At 41.5% G+C, this 18,540-nt stretch overlaps 2 protein-coding genes across 3 annotated transcripts in view; both read right to left on the bottom strand.

The window, feature by feature from the left end:
- Positions 1-3,822, bottom strand: part of Pgd (phosphogluconate dehydrogenase) — a 138,898-nt gene extending 135,076 nt beyond the window's left edge. Inside the window, exon 1 of one of the 2 annotated variants that reach the window (XM_070096588.1) lies at positions 3,637-3,822. Coding sequence is in view for 1 of the 2 variants with exons in the window: in XM_070096587.1 (XP_069952688.1) it covers positions 3,637-3,650 (14 nt within the window). In the remaining variant the exon portion in view is untranslated. The remainder of the gene's footprint in view (positions 1-3,636) is intronic. The other variant, XM_070096587.1, reaches the window with a different exon arrangement.
- Positions 3,823-4,415: 593 nt separating this feature from the next.
- LOC128699096 (uncharacterized) overlaps positions 4,416-18,540 on the bottom strand; it is a 59,766-nt gene continuing 45,641 nt past the window's right edge. Inside the window, exons 2-6 of the mRNA XM_070096600.1 lie at positions 18,151-18,173; positions 15,820-15,929; positions 14,847-15,329; positions 7,185-7,345; positions 4,416-6,691 (exon numbers count right to left, since the gene is read on the bottom strand). Of these exons, the coding sequence (XP_069952701.1) occupies positions 6,654-6,691; positions 7,185-7,345; positions 14,847-15,329; positions 15,820-15,908 (771 nt within the window). The 5' untranslated portion in view covers positions 15,909-15,929; positions 18,151-18,173 and the 3' untranslated portion in view covers positions 4,416-6,653. The remainder of the gene's footprint in view (positions 6,692-7,184; positions 7,346-14,846; positions 15,330-15,819; positions 15,930-18,150; positions 18,174-18,540) is intronic.

The raw sequence follows: 18,540 nt of genomic DNA, 5'->3' as shown, positions 1-18,540 counted from the left end.
ATAGTACTCATTTGTGCTTTATAGTTATCTGTTTACAATAATGTCTTATCACTGATTTCATCATTGCTTAGTTAATCTTAAGTTAATTTTAAGCCAGCCCGTAATGCTATGCATATAAGTGGCTTTGGCATGCTGCTCTTACCTGTATTTTTTTTGTACCTCTGTATGTATGCTAAAATTTCTAAATAAATAAATAAATAAATAGTTGATCCACACCAACAACTTCTCAACATCGACTGTGATCTGTTTCATTAGCATATTTACCCCTTTCACAACATCAGCTTCCTTTATTTCTTTTTTCTACACCAGGATCGAACTGATCACTGATGCGGCCTTCCCGTACATCCTGGCGAGAGCGGCCATGCGTACTCCACTTTCATACTTTGCTACGAGTTCTTTCTTGAATTCTACCACGTTTGTCTTTATCAAAGGGCTGGCACTCAGAACTTTCTTTGGCCCCAAGGTGACTTTAGCAGTCACACAAACAAGCACAAAAAACCAATGGATTTTTATGAAATGTCTCGGATGAACACGAAGTGATGCTCACTCAACGAGAAACAAAGGTAGACAGTCACAAATGCATGGGATGCTTTGTGTGGGCACTCAAGTGGCCGCGTCACACAGATGGATTTGGTATGGACCACTTTCAACTATTAAAACCGAGCGGATGTACGAAAACTGGCGACAAAATTTCAACGAAGTTGTCGAAAACCGAATCTTACAAAAACTGGGGCATACGAAAACAGAGGTTCCACCGTTTTACTGAATAATCTTTAACTGGAAACTAATCTTATTGTAATTTTATAAATTACCATTCAACCTTTTCTAACTTGCCAATTACAAATGTAACTTTTAGCAAATAATCTTTTAATCTGTACCTTACTAGCATAACTAGTATCTTCCTATGAATATCTTGTAATACACACAAGCATAAGGACCTCCACACCTATGTAATCTTTTAGTGTTAATTAAGCATTCTAGTCCTAGTCAAAATTTTCCTGAAATAGTGCATACCATGGACTTTTAAAATATATTTATATACAGTATAATGTCTTTAAATAAAAATTATGGATAAAACTTTTGCAGATACCAATGCTCGATTTAAGGCCAATGCCAGCCAGTGACGGCTGACCTGTATACAGGTAATGTAATTTACATGTAATAAAATATTCTTAGGCACAAAAAGCTACTAGCATGCAGTGCATTTCGAGTATAGACTAATCCTAATGCTTAAAGAATTCTTAAGAACTAGACATGGGGTAGGAGTTTTTCAATGGTAAAAAAAAAAAATAATCGAGAGGTAGCTAAATGAACAATAGTGGCTATATCGACCTAAGAAAACTAAATATCAATTTTATGACTACCAACTTCTAAATAAATGTGAGCATTTAAGACATGCATAAAATTAACACTGAGAATAAATGCATTTGTAAAGATGAACCATCAGTGTAAATTGCAGCAGCATGAAAATGAGGCCAAAAGTAAAATAAAAAGTGAGAAGCAGCTGTAGGTATTTGAGCTTCACGCACAGCAATGGGGAAGAACAGACGTGAACCATTGGAACCTCCCGAGGGGAAAGAAAAGTTAGATGCTATGTGAACATATAAAGAGGGCATTTGAAGAGAAGCCAAGAGTGAATATGAAGAGAAATAGGACGAAGTACACCAGCGGCAATCAAATAAACCTCTACTAATATCTGATACCATTCTGTACGTAGGAGGATCATGAAGGTCATGAGAGGGGACAAAATATTGGAGGCAATGGGCATTACACCAAATATGAAACACTTGCCTCTGCATATAGGTCCTCGGCAAAGGAAGAATGAAAAGCACCTAAACACAAACGTAATCCCTGACGAATGGATCAAATTTTGAAAGAGTTGCAGGAAAGGCCGCAGAATATATCGTCGCCATAACCTAGTTTTGACAGAACGAGGGTCAAATGAAGTCGAAGAAGAGCTCGACAATCTGCCCCTAAGAAAGATGAGCAAGGGTTTTAAGGAGGTTCAGCTGGCTATGGCAAATTGCTTTCAGGGAGGTAATGTGAGATTTCCAAGACAGCTGGTGATTAAACAGAAGAATGAAAAATCTGACTATCCCAAACACCTACAGATCCTGTTACCTAACAACAGAACTATTTATTTTCCGCAGTATATAAAAATGTTGTTTACATGTAATTAAATATTGTTAAGCAGTGCAATCTGGGCAAACCAATCAACGGTAAATATATATACCTAAAAGTTAGCCAACTTAGGGGGTCACATCCTGGGGAGTGCTTATAAAAGAACCCCACCAGCCATATAACTGCTTTGCTTTCTTGGGCTATTAATCTTCTGTGACTAGTAATTAAAAAAAAAATTAAGTTATGTTTTGTATACAGCACAGCATCTTGACTATGAAAAATCAATCTTTTACAAACAACAAACTGCCAGTACTGTAAGTGCTGTACTATACAATACCATTTAAATACACAAGTGTTTGGATGAGAAACAAAATGAGAGCTCAGATGGATCTGTAGGGATACTTGATATTAAGTTATCATAAAATACAAAGTACATACTATAACTTTTTAGTAATAGTTACCTCGACAGCTACTCTGGTGGAATTAGATAATTTTTTTATGCTTTTAAATATACACAACCTATTTACATCAAGGGACTGCCAATCATTTCTTGTGTGAAATGCTTTGGAAGATAAGGAAATGATGCATGAATAATCAGACAGTGGTATTTTCAGGTTAAGTTACTTAACGTAACCATATGTAATGCAACCTAACTTGACCTAATCTAATGGATTTAAATCCTTTAGAGAAATTGCCAAAATGGCATAGATTAAGTCATAAAAGGTCACTTTTATGACTTGACATACACTATTATATGGATAATGACTATATGCAGTTTGTAATCATTCATGTTGAAATGTTTTTATACATTGTAATTGTGTACCTCTAAACTATTATATTAAAATATGTGTACCAAATCTTTATGGGTCACACTGATCACTACTATACAACTTGCCTATATAAAGAAATGAACAGACAAGGAAAAAAAAAAGTAAGACATTTCTATTGTGGTCCTTAATTATTGTCCAAATTCTTAAAGATTTTTATTAGGAATGATTATTAGGTATATGGTTTTCTTTTTGTAGAATTACTTTTCGCTCAGAGTAGCTGGGATCAAAGTCTTCAGCACTGCAAATGTTAGTATTCAATGGGGAGCGGTAAACCCGTAAAGGCCATTATAACACCTGAGGAAAGGAAGGTTATCAAGTATGATCCGAAGAGGGTAACAAATTCCTTGGATCAAGAGCCCTTCGCCAGCATCAAGGTACTTCTCTGGAAGACCCACGTCTGCTTCTCAGTAGGTTGTCAAGGTGGGCTTTTCTTAGTTCTCTTAAACTAAACATTCAACTAACCTCTGTATACAACCATTAAAACAAATTAGGAGGTTACAATTACCAAAGAATTATCTATTACTGTGGGGAAGCGCTTAACCCGTAGGGGTCATACGGCGCCTGGGGAATGGGAGATAGTTTGATGCCAGGAAAGGGGGAGGGGAAGGATAGAACAGGTCCAATTTCTTGGATCAAGAGCCTCATCACCATCGTGTCAACATTGAATGTCTAATATTTTACTTACACTTGCTCAGCCATGGTTTGAAGGCGTTGGCAGGATATGATGGTTCTTCCAGCGGCTACAGTGACTAACACAAAGGCACTAGAACAATAATTATTACAGGAGGAAAGATGTGATGCGGTGGGGAATTACTGACAGAAGTGTCTAGTCTGAGGAAACCTGCCAGAGGGAGATAACCCGACTCTGTTGATATTTACTCAATTATTCAATTTTTTATCCAGCTGAAAACTATAGCCGATAGCAAATCCAGAACCTGTCGCTCGTATGAGATGTATATAGACGAACGTAATAAGAGATGTAACAAAATTTAACAAATTGGTATGTTAAAAAAATAGTTCAAGTTATTCAACTGAATATTCTGCCACTATATAAGAAAGGTGGCGTAATGTTCACACACTGGATTCCCCGGAGTGGCAAGATTAAAGATTTTTTTTTGTCAAAATTTATCCCTGGTTGGCAAGGGAGTTTCTTACAACACTGATTATGTAGTAGTAAAAAACAACAGACATTTGTTTGTTAGTCGATTGCTGTGGATCGTATCTACAGAATAGGAAAAAAAAAAAGGACCATAATGGAAGTACATGACTTGAGTTAAACTAGGTAATCTACACATACTGCTATGTATGATAATTTATTTAACTGTATTTATGTGTACCTGTACCTGCTGGAAGTTATCCTGGGTAAAATGACAATATCTAAGAGAAAAATGACAAACCTATTAAGGTACCGAAGGCCAGGCTGAAAATATCCAAATTGCGGTGTCGCTAATGCTTTAATTAAACAGTGATGGTACAAATTAGCCAATTTTACAACAATTAAAAAGTGAAAATAGTTTTCCATGCAACAACTGGATAACCCTTCCGAGCGGCTTCAAATTTTCAGTATTATTATAATCATAACTAAACGCTAAACCCAAAAGGGTCAGAGCTTCGTCAGCATTCTTATATTTTTGTTAAAAAAAAGAATAGTGTTATTAGTCCGTATTAGTTCCATTTTGCCAATTTTATTAAACTAGGATATTTGTTTGATAATTTGCCAATATAGTACTGTTTTTTAAATAGACTTCAAACTGGTTTTGGAGTGTACTGGATAGTAATTTGCTAAATTTACACAAATTGTGATAATGGTTTTCAGAGTATGGGTATCAAGGTCATAATACAAGGGGAAACAAGCTCCCATAAAAAAAGGGCACTATCCCGCATTCTAAATAAAATACTTCATTCATTATATATTTATTTTGCATTTTAAACCAAATAAAGTTTAACCCCAAAAACCCGTAGTTAGGAAAACCTAGACGTGTCTATGCAAGGACGATTTTCAAATCGCCCTTGCGTAGACGTAGAGATTATTAATAAGGCTCATTAACAACAACTATCTTCAGCTCTATGTTGGCTTACCCGTTTGCTAGAACAAATGACCGAGGAGCTAAAAGGAATACGCGAGTGACCAACAGATTATTATATGGCAGACAGGACCAAAATGATGCCTGCATTGTGATACCTGCCTGGCCCTAGCCTAATACACTGCCAGACACTGAAGACTATGTAACACTACTTGGAGGGGTCAGCATTGAGACTCCAATTTGGCCGCCATCCCCTCCATCCCCACAGTTCCAAAGGTCCAGTTTTAAGCAAGTTTACGGGTCACTGTAAACACACAAGGGCAGTACTCAGTTGCTCAATACTGCCATAAACTAATCTTACCACCTGTATGTAAAAGAGCTACCAATTTTAGTTAACCATGTTATAAATGGGTGGATGCCACAGTGTACTGTTCAACTCGCCTCGCTTATGTCAGACTGTCAAAGTACAATGGAAGTTACTTTGCGTATTGAAGTAAAAAACCAAATGTAGAACGTGAAAGTTCGTGCGACCTTGTGTGTGCTTCAAGGGGGGGGATAGCTTCTGATCAAAGGAACTGGAGCTGTTAATCCTTTCTTAGAAGACGACAGATCTGAACTGTACTAATTTATTAGTGAATTACATAATATAGAATACAATGTTCTCAGAGAACAGTTCTTGAATCTGAATCAACCCACAACAGATTACATTAATAAATTTTGTTAAGTCCAAATCATTACGTGTTATGGATAACTAAGTTCCGATATACAACAATTCTGCAGCAAAATTTATCTAACTGCAAAAATTCAGGTAATATACAATTGCTAAAGTTGTCTATCCTAGGAACTAAAAAATTTAGCTTTCTTATGGGGAGGGGCAGGGCGAGGAAAAGAATGTAAAGTGAACCTACTTTTTTTTCTAACAATTCTAGCCCAAAATCAAAATTAGAACAAGGTGTGGAGTCCAAGTAATGTCTTGCATACCTAATTAAGTGAAGATAGCGGATACAATTGTTTAGAATATATAAGGTAATGAAAGCTCACACAGATCAAAAGCAGTGATCACAAAACAATTGAACCATGCTCATGCCAAAATGGTTTAACTGGCCCTATGGAGAGCCAACAAAATAAATTTCTCATACCTGTTATCTACCCTTTTCTCTAAGAGCAGAAAAAGATTTAATCTCGTTTGTATAAAGCAATGGAAGAACTACTGGGAAGGAATATGTAAACTAAAGTAGAATGACTGGATGCACAAAAATATCAATAAGAATATAAATAATAAACTTATTAACTACAGCCTAAAGAACAATACTTCACATAACCCAATTATAAGACCCCAGTAAAAAGGTTGGACAAACTGTTCAGACATTTTAAAAATGAGAACAGTAGTGTTGGTAGGTTCAAGTTACTATCAATACAATATTAAACCAAGCTTGCAACCTGAGGAGTGACTCAGCCCATCCATACGAGAAAATCTAATTTAGGCAAATACTTAGAGGTTAGGTAAATTAAGCATTATATTACGTGAATTTTACTTAGGTCTTTGAGCAATACTTTAAACATGCACAACTAGTTAAATGGGTTTCGTATGATGTGGCCAAGCTAATGGATGTACTCTAAATTTGTTCAGAGATACGATGACATGCAGCTCGACAGGTTTCATTCCTCTAGTTCACAATCAAAGATGCACTTTCTGTTTGCAGGTGAAGACTATCACTGCAACATGAACCAATTTTAAATCAAACAGATTGGCAATGATAAATTGCATTTAAGAACTTTTCATAAAATTACACAAAGAAAAAACACACCTTTATGCCTGCAAACCAAAGGTGGATTTTAATCTGCACCTCACCCCTTCCGCCTTTCATGAAAAAAGTCCTATGGTAGTTCTCAAGTTTACCATTGTAGAACCCATTAAGGAAGGGGGAGGGTACCTTCATGTGGTAAAGGGCTCGTGATTCAAGGAACTGAAGCTGCCCTCTCCTTCCTTGGATCGTATCCGATTACCTTTTCCCCAGGCGCTGTCTGACCCATACAGATTTAGCGCTTCCATTATAATAATCTAATAGCATAAACATGTGTACGAGGAAGAGCTAAACCCATAGGGATCAAACAGCACACTGGCAATTGGAGAATTGGTTTGATCGAAAGGGAGCAGCAGCTCCAGCTATCTTGCAGGTTATAAAAGTAGCCTCTTTGTTCTTCTTACCTGCTGTAAGCACAATCCCAAGCAGCAGAAGCAGCAAAACAGATACCAGATAGATTCGTTTATTTGACATTTCACCGCCAACGATCTGGGTCAGGTTACCGGGGTTGAGGTCATTCATGTAACCCGTGTGACCTCGCTGCAAGGTCATCCACTCGCCTCTCCTGTAATCCAAAATAATTTATTTGGAGAGCGCTAAACCAGATAGGGCATACATAGCCTAGGAATGGAAGGAATTATCAAATTATGCGCTAAACCTGACTGCTTATACAGCGCTGGAAAGCAATCAGACTATATCCAATGAAAGGGAGGGAAAGCTCTAATTTTTTGCATACAGAGCTCATCACCAGCTTCAAGGAATTTCCCTGCATACTCAAGTTGTTTAAAATTAAGAAATATAATAAAATTAAGTGCTAAATCTGACAATGGTTCAGAAATAATGAAGTTATTTTATGCCCAAGACAACGCGCTAAAAGTATACAAAAAGAAAAAACTATATTCATGGGAAGCGCTAGACCTGTAGGAATTTAGTGCTCGGGAAATGGGAAGCAATTAGGTTTGATCCAAGGAAGAGTAGATCCAATGTCTGGGATCAAATGGTCTTCAAATACTGCAGTACTAGACCTCTTCAAGGGGGGCTCCTTGTTGTGGTGAAGAGGCTCTTGGTCTGAGGAATCAGACCTGTCAGTCTCCTTCCTCAGACCGAACCTAATTACCCCCCGATCCCCCCTCCCTATCCCATCCTCCCTTTTTCCTTTCCTCCTCCTCCTCCTCACCCCTCCCTTTTGCCCTTCCTCTTTTTGGCCTTTGGGATTTCTCCCACAGGCTCACTAGTTCCTAGGTAGGGGAAAGGATACTGGGGTCCATCCCATTCCGTTGAGGTTCTTGGCGGTGGCGTAGTTTGCCGTGGAATCTGGATCGCCTGGGGATGTCCCGATCCCTCTCCGGTATCCCGGAGTAGCTTTGGGTGTCTTTCGGGCGACGGGTGTATCTCTGGAAGCCACCTTTCGGATTCCGGGGGTGGTGGCCGAAGGAGGTATGCTTTGTGGCGGATATCCGACCGCCCTCTCTTTTGTCCACCAAGGTAGCTCGGCAGATGCGAGGTTGCTATCCCGGATTGCTCGTTTACTGGCATGAAGGGTAGGGTATGGCACGGGTTCCATGCTGCATCTGCACTACTAGCAGTGCCGAGGTCCTCTTGGGCACGGAGGGATTATTATTATTATTACAATCAATGGGGGAAGCGCTAAACCCGGAGGATTATACAGCGCCTGGGGGGGGGGATGTGGAAGGCATTCAGGCTTAATTCGGGGAACTGGAGCACAGATCCAATTCCCTAAATCAAGAGCCCCTCACCAACATCAAGGAACCTTCCTTGAGGGGGGGGGGCGTGGAGGGAGATTTCCGGCCCTTTTATTCCACCTGGGAACTATTCCTCCCCGCTCCCCCCTTTTTATTCTTTTTTTTTATTTTCTTTTTTCTTTTTTTTTTCTTAACAAAAAGCAAAGGAGTAACCTAACCATGGAGAACCCAATCCATAAACCCACTACCCCCATGCCCCTTCTTGATACCGCACCCCATTCTGACCCTGCCTTGTTTTTAGACCACTCATCGGACACTTCCGATGCCCCTGTACCTCTTGCTGGTGCTGTTTCCTCACCCGCTTCAGGTACCGGGGCTTTGACCGACTCCTTCGATTTGTCTGACCTCCGCTCTCCTTTGACTATGCTTCCGGCCTCTCCCTCTACGGTACGGCAATTTTTGAATCGCCAGCCCATTTCACGCCGGACCAACTCCGGTCCTACTCCTAAACGCCAACGTCAATCTCCTGATGATGCTCCTTCATTACCTTCCCATTCTACTCGGAAAAGACAGACACGTCATGCACTCCCTCTCCACGCTCAGTTTCGGACCACACAATGGACTAAATTCTTTACTTTAAGACTTCTTCTTCTGCCTATCTTTCTAACCATAGTATTGGCAAAGTGCTCCTGTGTCATGTTGGTAAAGAGATTTCATTTCATGCTCTCAAGAGCGGTACGCGCATAGTCACTGTCCAGAATGCTACCCAAGCTCATGATCTTTCTCTCCTTTCGAATATCGATACTACTCCTATCACTATTGAAAAACATCTCTCTCTCAATTCTTGTAGTGGTACTGTCATTCTGCCCCATACCATAGTCCAACAGAATTTCCAGTCATGTGGCAATGACATTTTTGAACAGCTGGAACTCCAGGATCTCCCAATCCTCAAAGTAGACACTTATGTCCTTCCTGCCCGTGGGCGGAGAAGTTACCTTTGCAATGTGGCTCGTTTAACTTTTGACAGCCGAGAACTTCTGTATATGTCGTGGGACATCAGTTACAAGTTTGAAAGGTGATACCTACACCGCAACAGTGTAGAAATTGCTGGCGTTTTGGTCACCCAGCGAAATATTGCAGAGCTATAGCCAAATGCCCAGTCTGTGGTGCCGACGACCATTCTAATACATCTTGCAGTCAACCTCCATCTTGCCTTAATTTTAATGAAGCTCACCCTTCGTACTTCCGCCGTTGCCAAGCCTACTTAAATGAACGTGAAATCCATTGCCTCAGAGGCAGAAGGTCTCCCTTATGCTATGGCAGTTACTCATCTCTGCCTCCAAGGGAGACTACCCAGTGTTCCTTATTCTCGTGTTTCAAAACATCCCCCCCCCCACTTCTGGGGTCCCATCTTCTGCAGCCTCCTCTGTTGTTACCCCTCCCATGGCCACTCTGGCATCTAATCCTTTTGCTGTCCTTGGCTCTGACATCCCGACTACAACTCAGTCTGTTCTCACATCTTCGCGTCCTTCCTCACAAGCCCCAGTATCGACAAGACCTCGTACGACACCTAATACCAATCGCCCCTCTACTTGAGAAGTCCAAGAAATCCACATTGCTCAAATCTTCTTTGCCCCTTCCTTCCCTTCTTCCACCTCCACACTTTACCTTTCCAGTCTCTATGCCTAGTTCTTCCCCTCTCTCTGGCTCTATTACAAGTGTGGAGATTCACCCTCCTCCTCGTACTATGCCTTCCACCCCCGTCCCCTCCCAAGTTTCTCCCTCTTCTGCCACCTCCCTGGTTTCTGCCTCTTCTGTCCCCCCCCACACTTCATCTCCAGTCCCTTACACTCTTTCGTCCCCCTCTACTTTGGTACAGTCCATTACTGTCCCAATCTTTACTCACCCTCCCCCTTCTATCTCCAATATGGTCTCCCATACATCTTTGAATTCAGAAGCACTTGAAGCCATTTCCGAATATATTGCAGAGACTAAACCTTCAATGGACACTGATTCACTTCCTTCTCTTCCCTCTCCATCTTCACAACCCCATTCTTCACAACGCTCAGTTCCTTCGCTGCTTGAACGTCTTCCAATGCCACCACACATTGACTTTCCTAACCCCTCTAGTCCATAGGTGCCTTTCCCTACGGATTCCTGGCATTTTCTTCATCGCCAATCATGGCCTATTTACAGTGGAATATCCGCGGCCTCAGGGGCAATCGGAGTGAGCTTTAGGTGTTGCTTTCCAGGTTTTCCCCTGTTGGTGCTTGCTTACAAGAACCAAAATTACACTCAGCTGTTTTCCAACCTATCTCAGGCTATAATTTATTGTATTCTTCGGATCCTTTCTCAGATGGGACCTTTAATGAAAGTGCCCTTCTATGCAATGATATTCCGTACTGTCAACTATTTGTCCATACCTCGCTGCATTACACTGCAGCCCATATCCATATTGTAAACCACTTATTCAAGTGTACTTTATATCTCTCTCCTTCTCGAGCATTTTCTATCCCAGCCTTTGCCTTTCTTGTTTCATCCTTACCACCACCACTTCTGTTACTTGGTGATTTTAACGCCCACCATTTCCTCGGGGGGGGGGGGGGGTCTCATTGTGACTCACGTGGCATCCAGTTGGAGGCTTTTCTCACCTCTCACCCCCTCCATGTTTTAAATACGGGTACTCCCACCCATTTTGATCCTCGTACTCATACTCTTGCATTGATCTATCAGTCTGCTCTTCCTCCACTGCACTAGACTTCACCTGGTCTGTTCTACCGGACTTATATGACAGCGATCATTTTCCAATCATTCTTACTTCTTCATATTCACCACCTTTCCGTAGCCCTCGCTGGCAATTTGATCGGGCAAATTGGGACCTTTACTCGCAGCTCACTGCTTTTAGCGAGGTTCCTTCATCCTCCATTGATGAGCTCCTACACCTCTTCTCGACGTCAGTTTATACCGCAGCTTCTCATTCTATACCCCAAACCTCAGGCAAGCATTCTCAGAAGTGCGTGCCTTGGTGGTCTCCTGCTTGTGCTCATGCAGTACGTTTGAAACGCACTGCATGGGGCAGGTACCGATGCAATAGAACCAATGAGAGACTTCTTGATTTTAAGCAGAAGCGTGCGATCGCTCACCATGTCATCAGTGATGATATACGCACTTGCTGCTTCCTCTGAGTGCAGTCTGGAAAAAAGTGAGAAAATTGAGTGGTAAATACTTTCCTGACCCGGCTCCTGTTCTACAGGTTGCCGGTATTGATGTAGCAAACCCTCTTGGCATTGCCAGTGAAATTGGCACTCATCTGGTCCGTATTTCCCGGGGGCCCCATCTATGCCCCTCGTTTCTTTCAGTCTGCCAGAGTTTTAGTACCCTTGTACTTTTCTTCTCTCAGAGAAGAACAATATAATGTGCCTTTTACACTTCAGGAACTGGAGGCAACACTCTCAGCTTGCCGATCATCGGCAGCTGGACCTGATGACATTCATATTCGTATGTTACAACATTTACATCAGTCAGCCCTTTTAGTCCTCTTACACCTCTTCAATCTTATTTGGGCACAAGTAGTTCTTCCCCAGCTGTGGAAATCTGCCATTGTTCTCCCTTTCTGCAAGCCGGGTACTACAGGACATGATGCCTCCCACTACAGTCACATTGCTCTTACTAGTGCAGTTTGCAAAGTGATGGAACATCTCGTAAATCGCCGTTTAATGTGGTATTTAGAGACAACAGTCTCTCTGCTAGTCAACATGGCTTTCGTAAGGGCTGTTCTACCATAGACCCCTTACTACACTTGGATACGTATGCTCGTAATGCCTTTGCAAATAATCACTCGGTTATTGCCATATTTTTTGACCGTGAGAAGGCATATGACAACTTGGAGGTATAATATTTTGGCCCAAGCCCACTCCTTAGGTCTCCGAGGCAATCTATACCATCCTTCCTTAAGAACTTTTTAACTGACAGACACTTCCGTGTTCGAGTCAATAATGTGCTTTCCCCGGACTTTGTCCAAGCTGAAGGTGTCCCTCAGGGATGTGTTCTGAGCACAACACTTTTTCTCCTTGCTATAAACGATTTGGCCTCTGTTCTTCCACCCAATATTTGGTCATCACTATGTTGATGACTTCACTATTGCTTGTGCAGGCACTGACTCATCTCATTGCAGTTTCTCTCCAGCATGCGGTCGGCCGTGTTTCCACTTGGGCCACCACGCATGGGTTTAAATTTTCCAGTACCAAAACTCACCAAATTACTTTCACTAGACGCTCTGTCATCTCCGATCATCTTTTGTATCTCTATGGCTCTCGTATCCCCAAACGTGATACAGTCAGGTTTCTAGGCCTTCTCTTTGACCGTAGGTTATCCTGGAAACCTCACATTACCTCTGAAGGCGACTTGTCACAGCTGGCTAAACCTTCTTAAAACCCTTGCTCATCTTTCCTGGGGAGCTGATCGTCGAACTCTGCTTCGCCTACATTCAGCCCTCGTTTTATCGAAACGAGATTATGGTGACCAGATTTATTCAGCGGCCTCTCCTGCTACTCTCTCTAGCCTTAACTCCATCCATCACCAAGGATTACATTTATGCCTTGGTGCTTTTCGCTCTTCCCCTGTTGAGAGCCTCTATGCAGAAGCGAAGTTCCATCCTCGTCTGATCGCCGTGATGCCCATTGCCTTCGCTACTATGTACGCTCTCACGATCTCCACAATCCTTCCATTTATAGAATGGTCACCGATATTAGTAGACATTCTTTATTTGTTCGCCGCCCCTGTTTGCTCCGTCCCTTTTCTCTTCGTCTACATTTGCTCTTTTCTTCCCTTCAGTTACCACCTTTATATGTTCATGTAGCATCTCACTTTTCTCTACCCCCCTGGGAAGTTCCAGCTGTTCGGGTCTGTTCTTTCTCACTCCCTTGCTTGAAAGCCCAACTGCCTATGGTGGCATCCCGCTCTCTTTTTCTTGATCACTTCCACTCTCATTCCCATGCCATCGCTGTGTACACAGATGGCTCTAAGTCTTCAGACGGCGTCGGATTCGCAGCAGTGTTTCCGGACAGTGTCGTGCAAGGGCGTTTACTATCTTCGGCTAGCATTTTTTACTGCTGAATTGTATGCCATTCTTGCAGCACTTATTCGTATCGCACTGATGCCTGTGTCATCATTTGTGGTAGTCTCAGACTCCCTTAGTGCTCTACAGGCTGTACGAAAATTTGATACATCTCACCCCCTAGTTCTCCGTATCCAACTTTGGCTACGCCGTATCTCTACCAAGCATAAAGATAGTTTTTTGTTGGGTCCCTGGTCATGTCAACGTACAGGGCAATGAACAGGCAGACACTGCTGTGCAGTCAGCAGTACATGACCTACCAATTTCCTATAGAGGTGTTCCATTTCTGGACTATTCTGCTGCAATAGCTACCCACCTTCACACCCATTGGCAACAACGTTGGTCAACTCTGCTCGGTAACAAACTTCATTCTATTAAACCAAGCATAGGTTACTGGCCGTCTTCTTGTCATCAGTGCAGAGGTTGGGAGACCACTCTCTCCCGCCTTCGCATTGGCCACACTCGTCTTACTCATGGGTATCTCATGGAGAGGCACCCTGTTCCTCTCTGTGAGCAGTCAAGTTCCAGTATCTATTAGCCACATTCTGTTAGACTGCCCTCTCTATCAACGAGCACGCAGAATTTACCTCCAATGTCGTCTTCGTTCTACTACTCTCTCTCTTTACCTTCCCTTCTTGCTGATGGACCCTCCTTTAATCCTGACACTCTCATCGACTTCTTGACAACGACTGATTTACTCCACAAACTCGGATGATACCTTTCGCACTCCTCTCAGCCCTTTCTAGTTCAGTCTCTTGCTGCCCTTGACCCCTTCACCATCCACTGCCCCGCTGTTATCCGTAACCTATTACTCATCCATCTCCCTTTTGCCACCTGATGCCCTCGCTTCCTTCCTGCCCTGCAGTGCTGTATAGCCCTTGTGGCTTAGCGCTTCTTTTTGATTATAATAATAATAATGCGGTACTAGACCAACTCTCACTCAACCATGAACTACTATTCAACTTTTTCACTAGTCTACAACTCCTCCATACCATATTTCAATTCATGCATATTATTCTTATAAAGATTATCACGAAGTTAAAATAACTAAATCATTAAAATAGTTAACATTCAATCGGAAGAGCTTAATTAAAACTAGGGGGACTGCAAGCAATCAGGAATCGTGGGAAGGTGAGGTAGCACCAATTCCTTGGATCAGATCCCTTCACCAGCATCAACGCTCCTTCCTTTTAAAAGTGGTTAAACAAATATAATTTCCCATGCAATTTAAATAAAAAGCTATTTACCTAGCCATTATTGACGAGTGAAATGAAGGCAGGTTGAGGGCAGCAGAACCATGGAGAACCTCTGTTTTATCCCTGGAAGTGGTTCTCTCTGTCTGTCTGCTGCAGGCCATTTTGTTCAGGTGTGCCTGAGCAGTCTTCTGGTTCTTTGGAGTAGAAGAACTACTAGACCTTAGACGAATATTGTGCAGCAGTCTGTCCTCATATAGAGCATAAGTTACACAATTATCAACTGAAGTAACACCATCCCTTACCGAGTTATAAGGCTCATACAAACTTTGAGAACCTTTTGAGGAGTGTGCAGTTGAACTACTTAATCCATTTCTTTGTTTTTCAGGCGTGATTTCCTGCTCGTAAAAGAGGATATCCTGTTTGGAATCTGGATCAGTAGTACTCTGAGAGCCTTGTGCTGAGGAAGACTGAGAAGCACAGGAGGCCATCTGCAGTGACATACGATGTGAACCCATAGCAGCAGAATGCTCTAATCTGCAACAAAGCACTAGTTTAGGAGTTTACCAAAACTAAATGTAGTAGCATAGCTTCTGAATAATAATTACAGTTAACACCCTAAAATCACTTAAGGGGAACCTAAAGGATGATTTTTTTTTGGGGGGGGGAAGGGGGGCTATTTAGTTTTTACTCCACAGCATCTGAGCAAAAAATACAATTACAAAATTTAATATAAAACTAGGATCCCAAAGAGCTACTTTCTACAAGACAACTCTATAAAATCATTCTAGCTGTCATTCTCGTGGCCGTCAATATAATGTACCAACTAATGCGTTCCCTCTTCTTCCAAGAATAGGTAAAAATAGTCACCAAAATAGTCTTCATACGAATAAAAAACTCAATGCTAATACGAAAAAATTTAAATTTACCACAGGGGGGTTATATAAAATGGTAGACGAACACATTAAATTAGAAGATTAAAGTGAATGCGAGGGGGAAGGATAAAGAACAATTGAGCATATAATACCTGAAGAAATCTGTATGATAGAGCGGAGGAACCCAGTAGATGAAGTCAGGATCCTGGGTGAAGGTCGCTTCCAGCGGGCGCCATACCATGGACAGTCCATCCTTCAACTCCTGCCAATCGAGAAAAAGTATTTAGTTTATTTTTACGAAACAGTTCAAAACGCCCAAACATATCAGTTTAAAAAAAAAAGTCCCCTAAAACAAATCACTAAACTATATGCAGCTAAATGCTGGATAACCACAGTAAAAAAAAGTCAAAATAATTTCACCGTGCTCGTCTACCTGGAGGGTGTTCCCGGGGGTCAAAGCCCCCACGGTCCGGTCCATGACCAGGTCTTCCGGCGGGTCAGGGTCTGATTAACCAAGCTGTTACAGTTGGCCGCACGCATTCCAACGTATAAACTACAGTCGCGGCTGGTCGGTCACTGATTTAAGGCCTTCATCAAGCTCTTTTGAAGACAGCCAGGGGTCTACTGATACTGATACCCTCTATACATGATGGGAGGTTGCCGAATAATCTTGTGCCTCAAGAGACTTACCGAGTTTTCTGTCAGTGCACTCACGGTACCCTTACTTTTCACTGGGGGTATGTTGCACAGTCTGCCGAGTGATTTGTGTGTGCAGGTTTGGGACCCGTACCTGTATACAGGATTTTTCAGGTGTAAACTATCATGCTTCTTTTTCGCCTGCGTTCCAAGGAGTACAGGTCAAGGCACTTCAGACGTTTCCAGTAATTACGGTGCTTGACTGCAGTGAAGGTTCTCATGTCACCAGCTTCTGTAATCATCTTGCATGCAACTTCCATATTAATTTACAGAAAAGGCAAGCTGAGTATTGGTAAGGAAGTTTAAAAAGAATTACCACAGGTTTAAAACACAGTATTGACATGAATCACTTGCCGTGCAAAGCGAAAAATAATTCCTTTTTCAGAGGAAAAAAAAAAAAAGGTTCACACAAATTAATATTAACTTAAACACAATGACTACAAATAGCCTGTAAGTTTTGAAAAAAAAAAATATTAAAAAGTAAACTAACACTTTTTTCCTCTATAGGTAAATGGTAATTATACATTATTATTATTATAATCAAGGGGGAAGCGCTAAACCCGTAGGATTATACAGCGCCCAGGGGAGGGGGGGATGTGGAAGGCATTCAGGCTTAATTCGGGGTTACTGGAGCACAGATCCAATTCCCTAAATCAAGAGCCCCTCACCAACATCAAGGAACCTTCCATGAGGGGTGGTAATTATACAAAAAGGTATAAAATGAAAAATAGTTGATAGTTAAATGTGCCACAGTCAGCCTATTTTCGCTCCATGATGTAGCGTTGTATGACCCCATATGGGTTTAGCGTTTAGTTATGATTATAAACTAGCTCCACGAGAAATACACTTTATTGAGATGTATCGCAGGCTATATACCTAGAGGTGCATCTGCATATAGACTTATTCATAGGTGAGGGGGGGGGGGACACTAACCCTGTAACATCAAAGAACCTTCCTTGTAGGAAGTGTAGGTACACAGCTCACTTTAATACCTATTTTAGGGATTAATGTATAATCTTAACTGGTAGCAACAGGTTACAAGCAACCTTAATGGCACTTCTGTAATCCATAGGCTTTAAACCATAATTAATCTACCAAGCAGCTGTTGTTGCTGGTCCCATCTGGTCGTGTTGGGAGAGAGAGAGAGAGAGAGAGAGAGAGAGAGAGAGAGAGAGAGAAAAACGAGCGGCTGCTCTGGATATTTTTAGTCTTAAATTAAAACCTATCAATCACACGAGGCCGCAAATCGCATAATACGAAAAAATTATTTTACTATAAAAAACTGCGATTAACGTGAATCTGGGGTATATACTCCTCCATGGCTACTCTATATACCGGTTGGCTGGTTAGTCTGTTACGTTTAAAAAAACTTATTGACTGCACGAGGGTCATAAGCCGTATTTCACTGTTGCCGTTATGCAAGAATAATCCCAAAGTTACTAAAGTAAACTGTGCACATACACACACCACACTAGTGTACTTACCTAATTTGTCCGAAATGTTCTACATAACAAGCGGCTTTCTATATAGTAGTATGTCATTGATATCAACTAGGACTGTATACCTTGTACATGTACTTGTAGAAATAAAGATATTATTATACTCGTGTGTATTACGTTTTGACGTAATAAAAGAAAACTTGTCAAGAATAAAGAGTTCTAGCCAGCAAGCAAAAAATACATACCTCTTCCAATACGTTACATGACTTGTTGTCCATTGTAAACGGTCTTCTGCAAAAATATAAACAAAAACAATGATGGCTCTCTGGTGGTGTGCATGTTCCTCACCTCGCTGCTGCTGCTGCTGCTGCCTGTGTGAGGAAGTCAACCATGAGGTTTGAGCAAGACGAACCCTAACAGCCTCGTCAAACTTGGTACTATGCTGTGGAGTGGTTGGTTAATTGGGTTTAAAGCCTATGTATACTACTAGTTGCCTGCAACTAGTTCTCCACCAGTCAAGAATACTTTAACCTCTAAAATATGGATTAAACTCTCAGCGTATGTACACAGAGATATCAGCTTCCCAGTGTATATATCCACTGTGGGTTGGTTCATTTGTTAAATTTCAGCCTATCGTTTCATGTGGGTTAATGAGGCTGCAGTTCACCTGATACTAATATAATACAAAAACATTTAATCACAAAAAAAACGAAGTTTTAGCAGTTAAATACACACCTT

The sequence above is a fragment of the Cherax quadricarinatus genome, chromosome 54, assembly GCF_038502225.1.
Source record: "Cherax quadricarinatus isolate ZL_2023a chromosome 54, ASM3850222v1, whole genome shotgun sequence".
In the NCBI taxonomy this organism is placed as follows: Eukaryota; Metazoa; Arthropoda; class Malacostraca; order Decapoda; family Parastacidae; genus Cherax; species Cherax quadricarinatus.
This window is presented reverse-complemented; position numbering and strand designations above follow the sequence as displayed.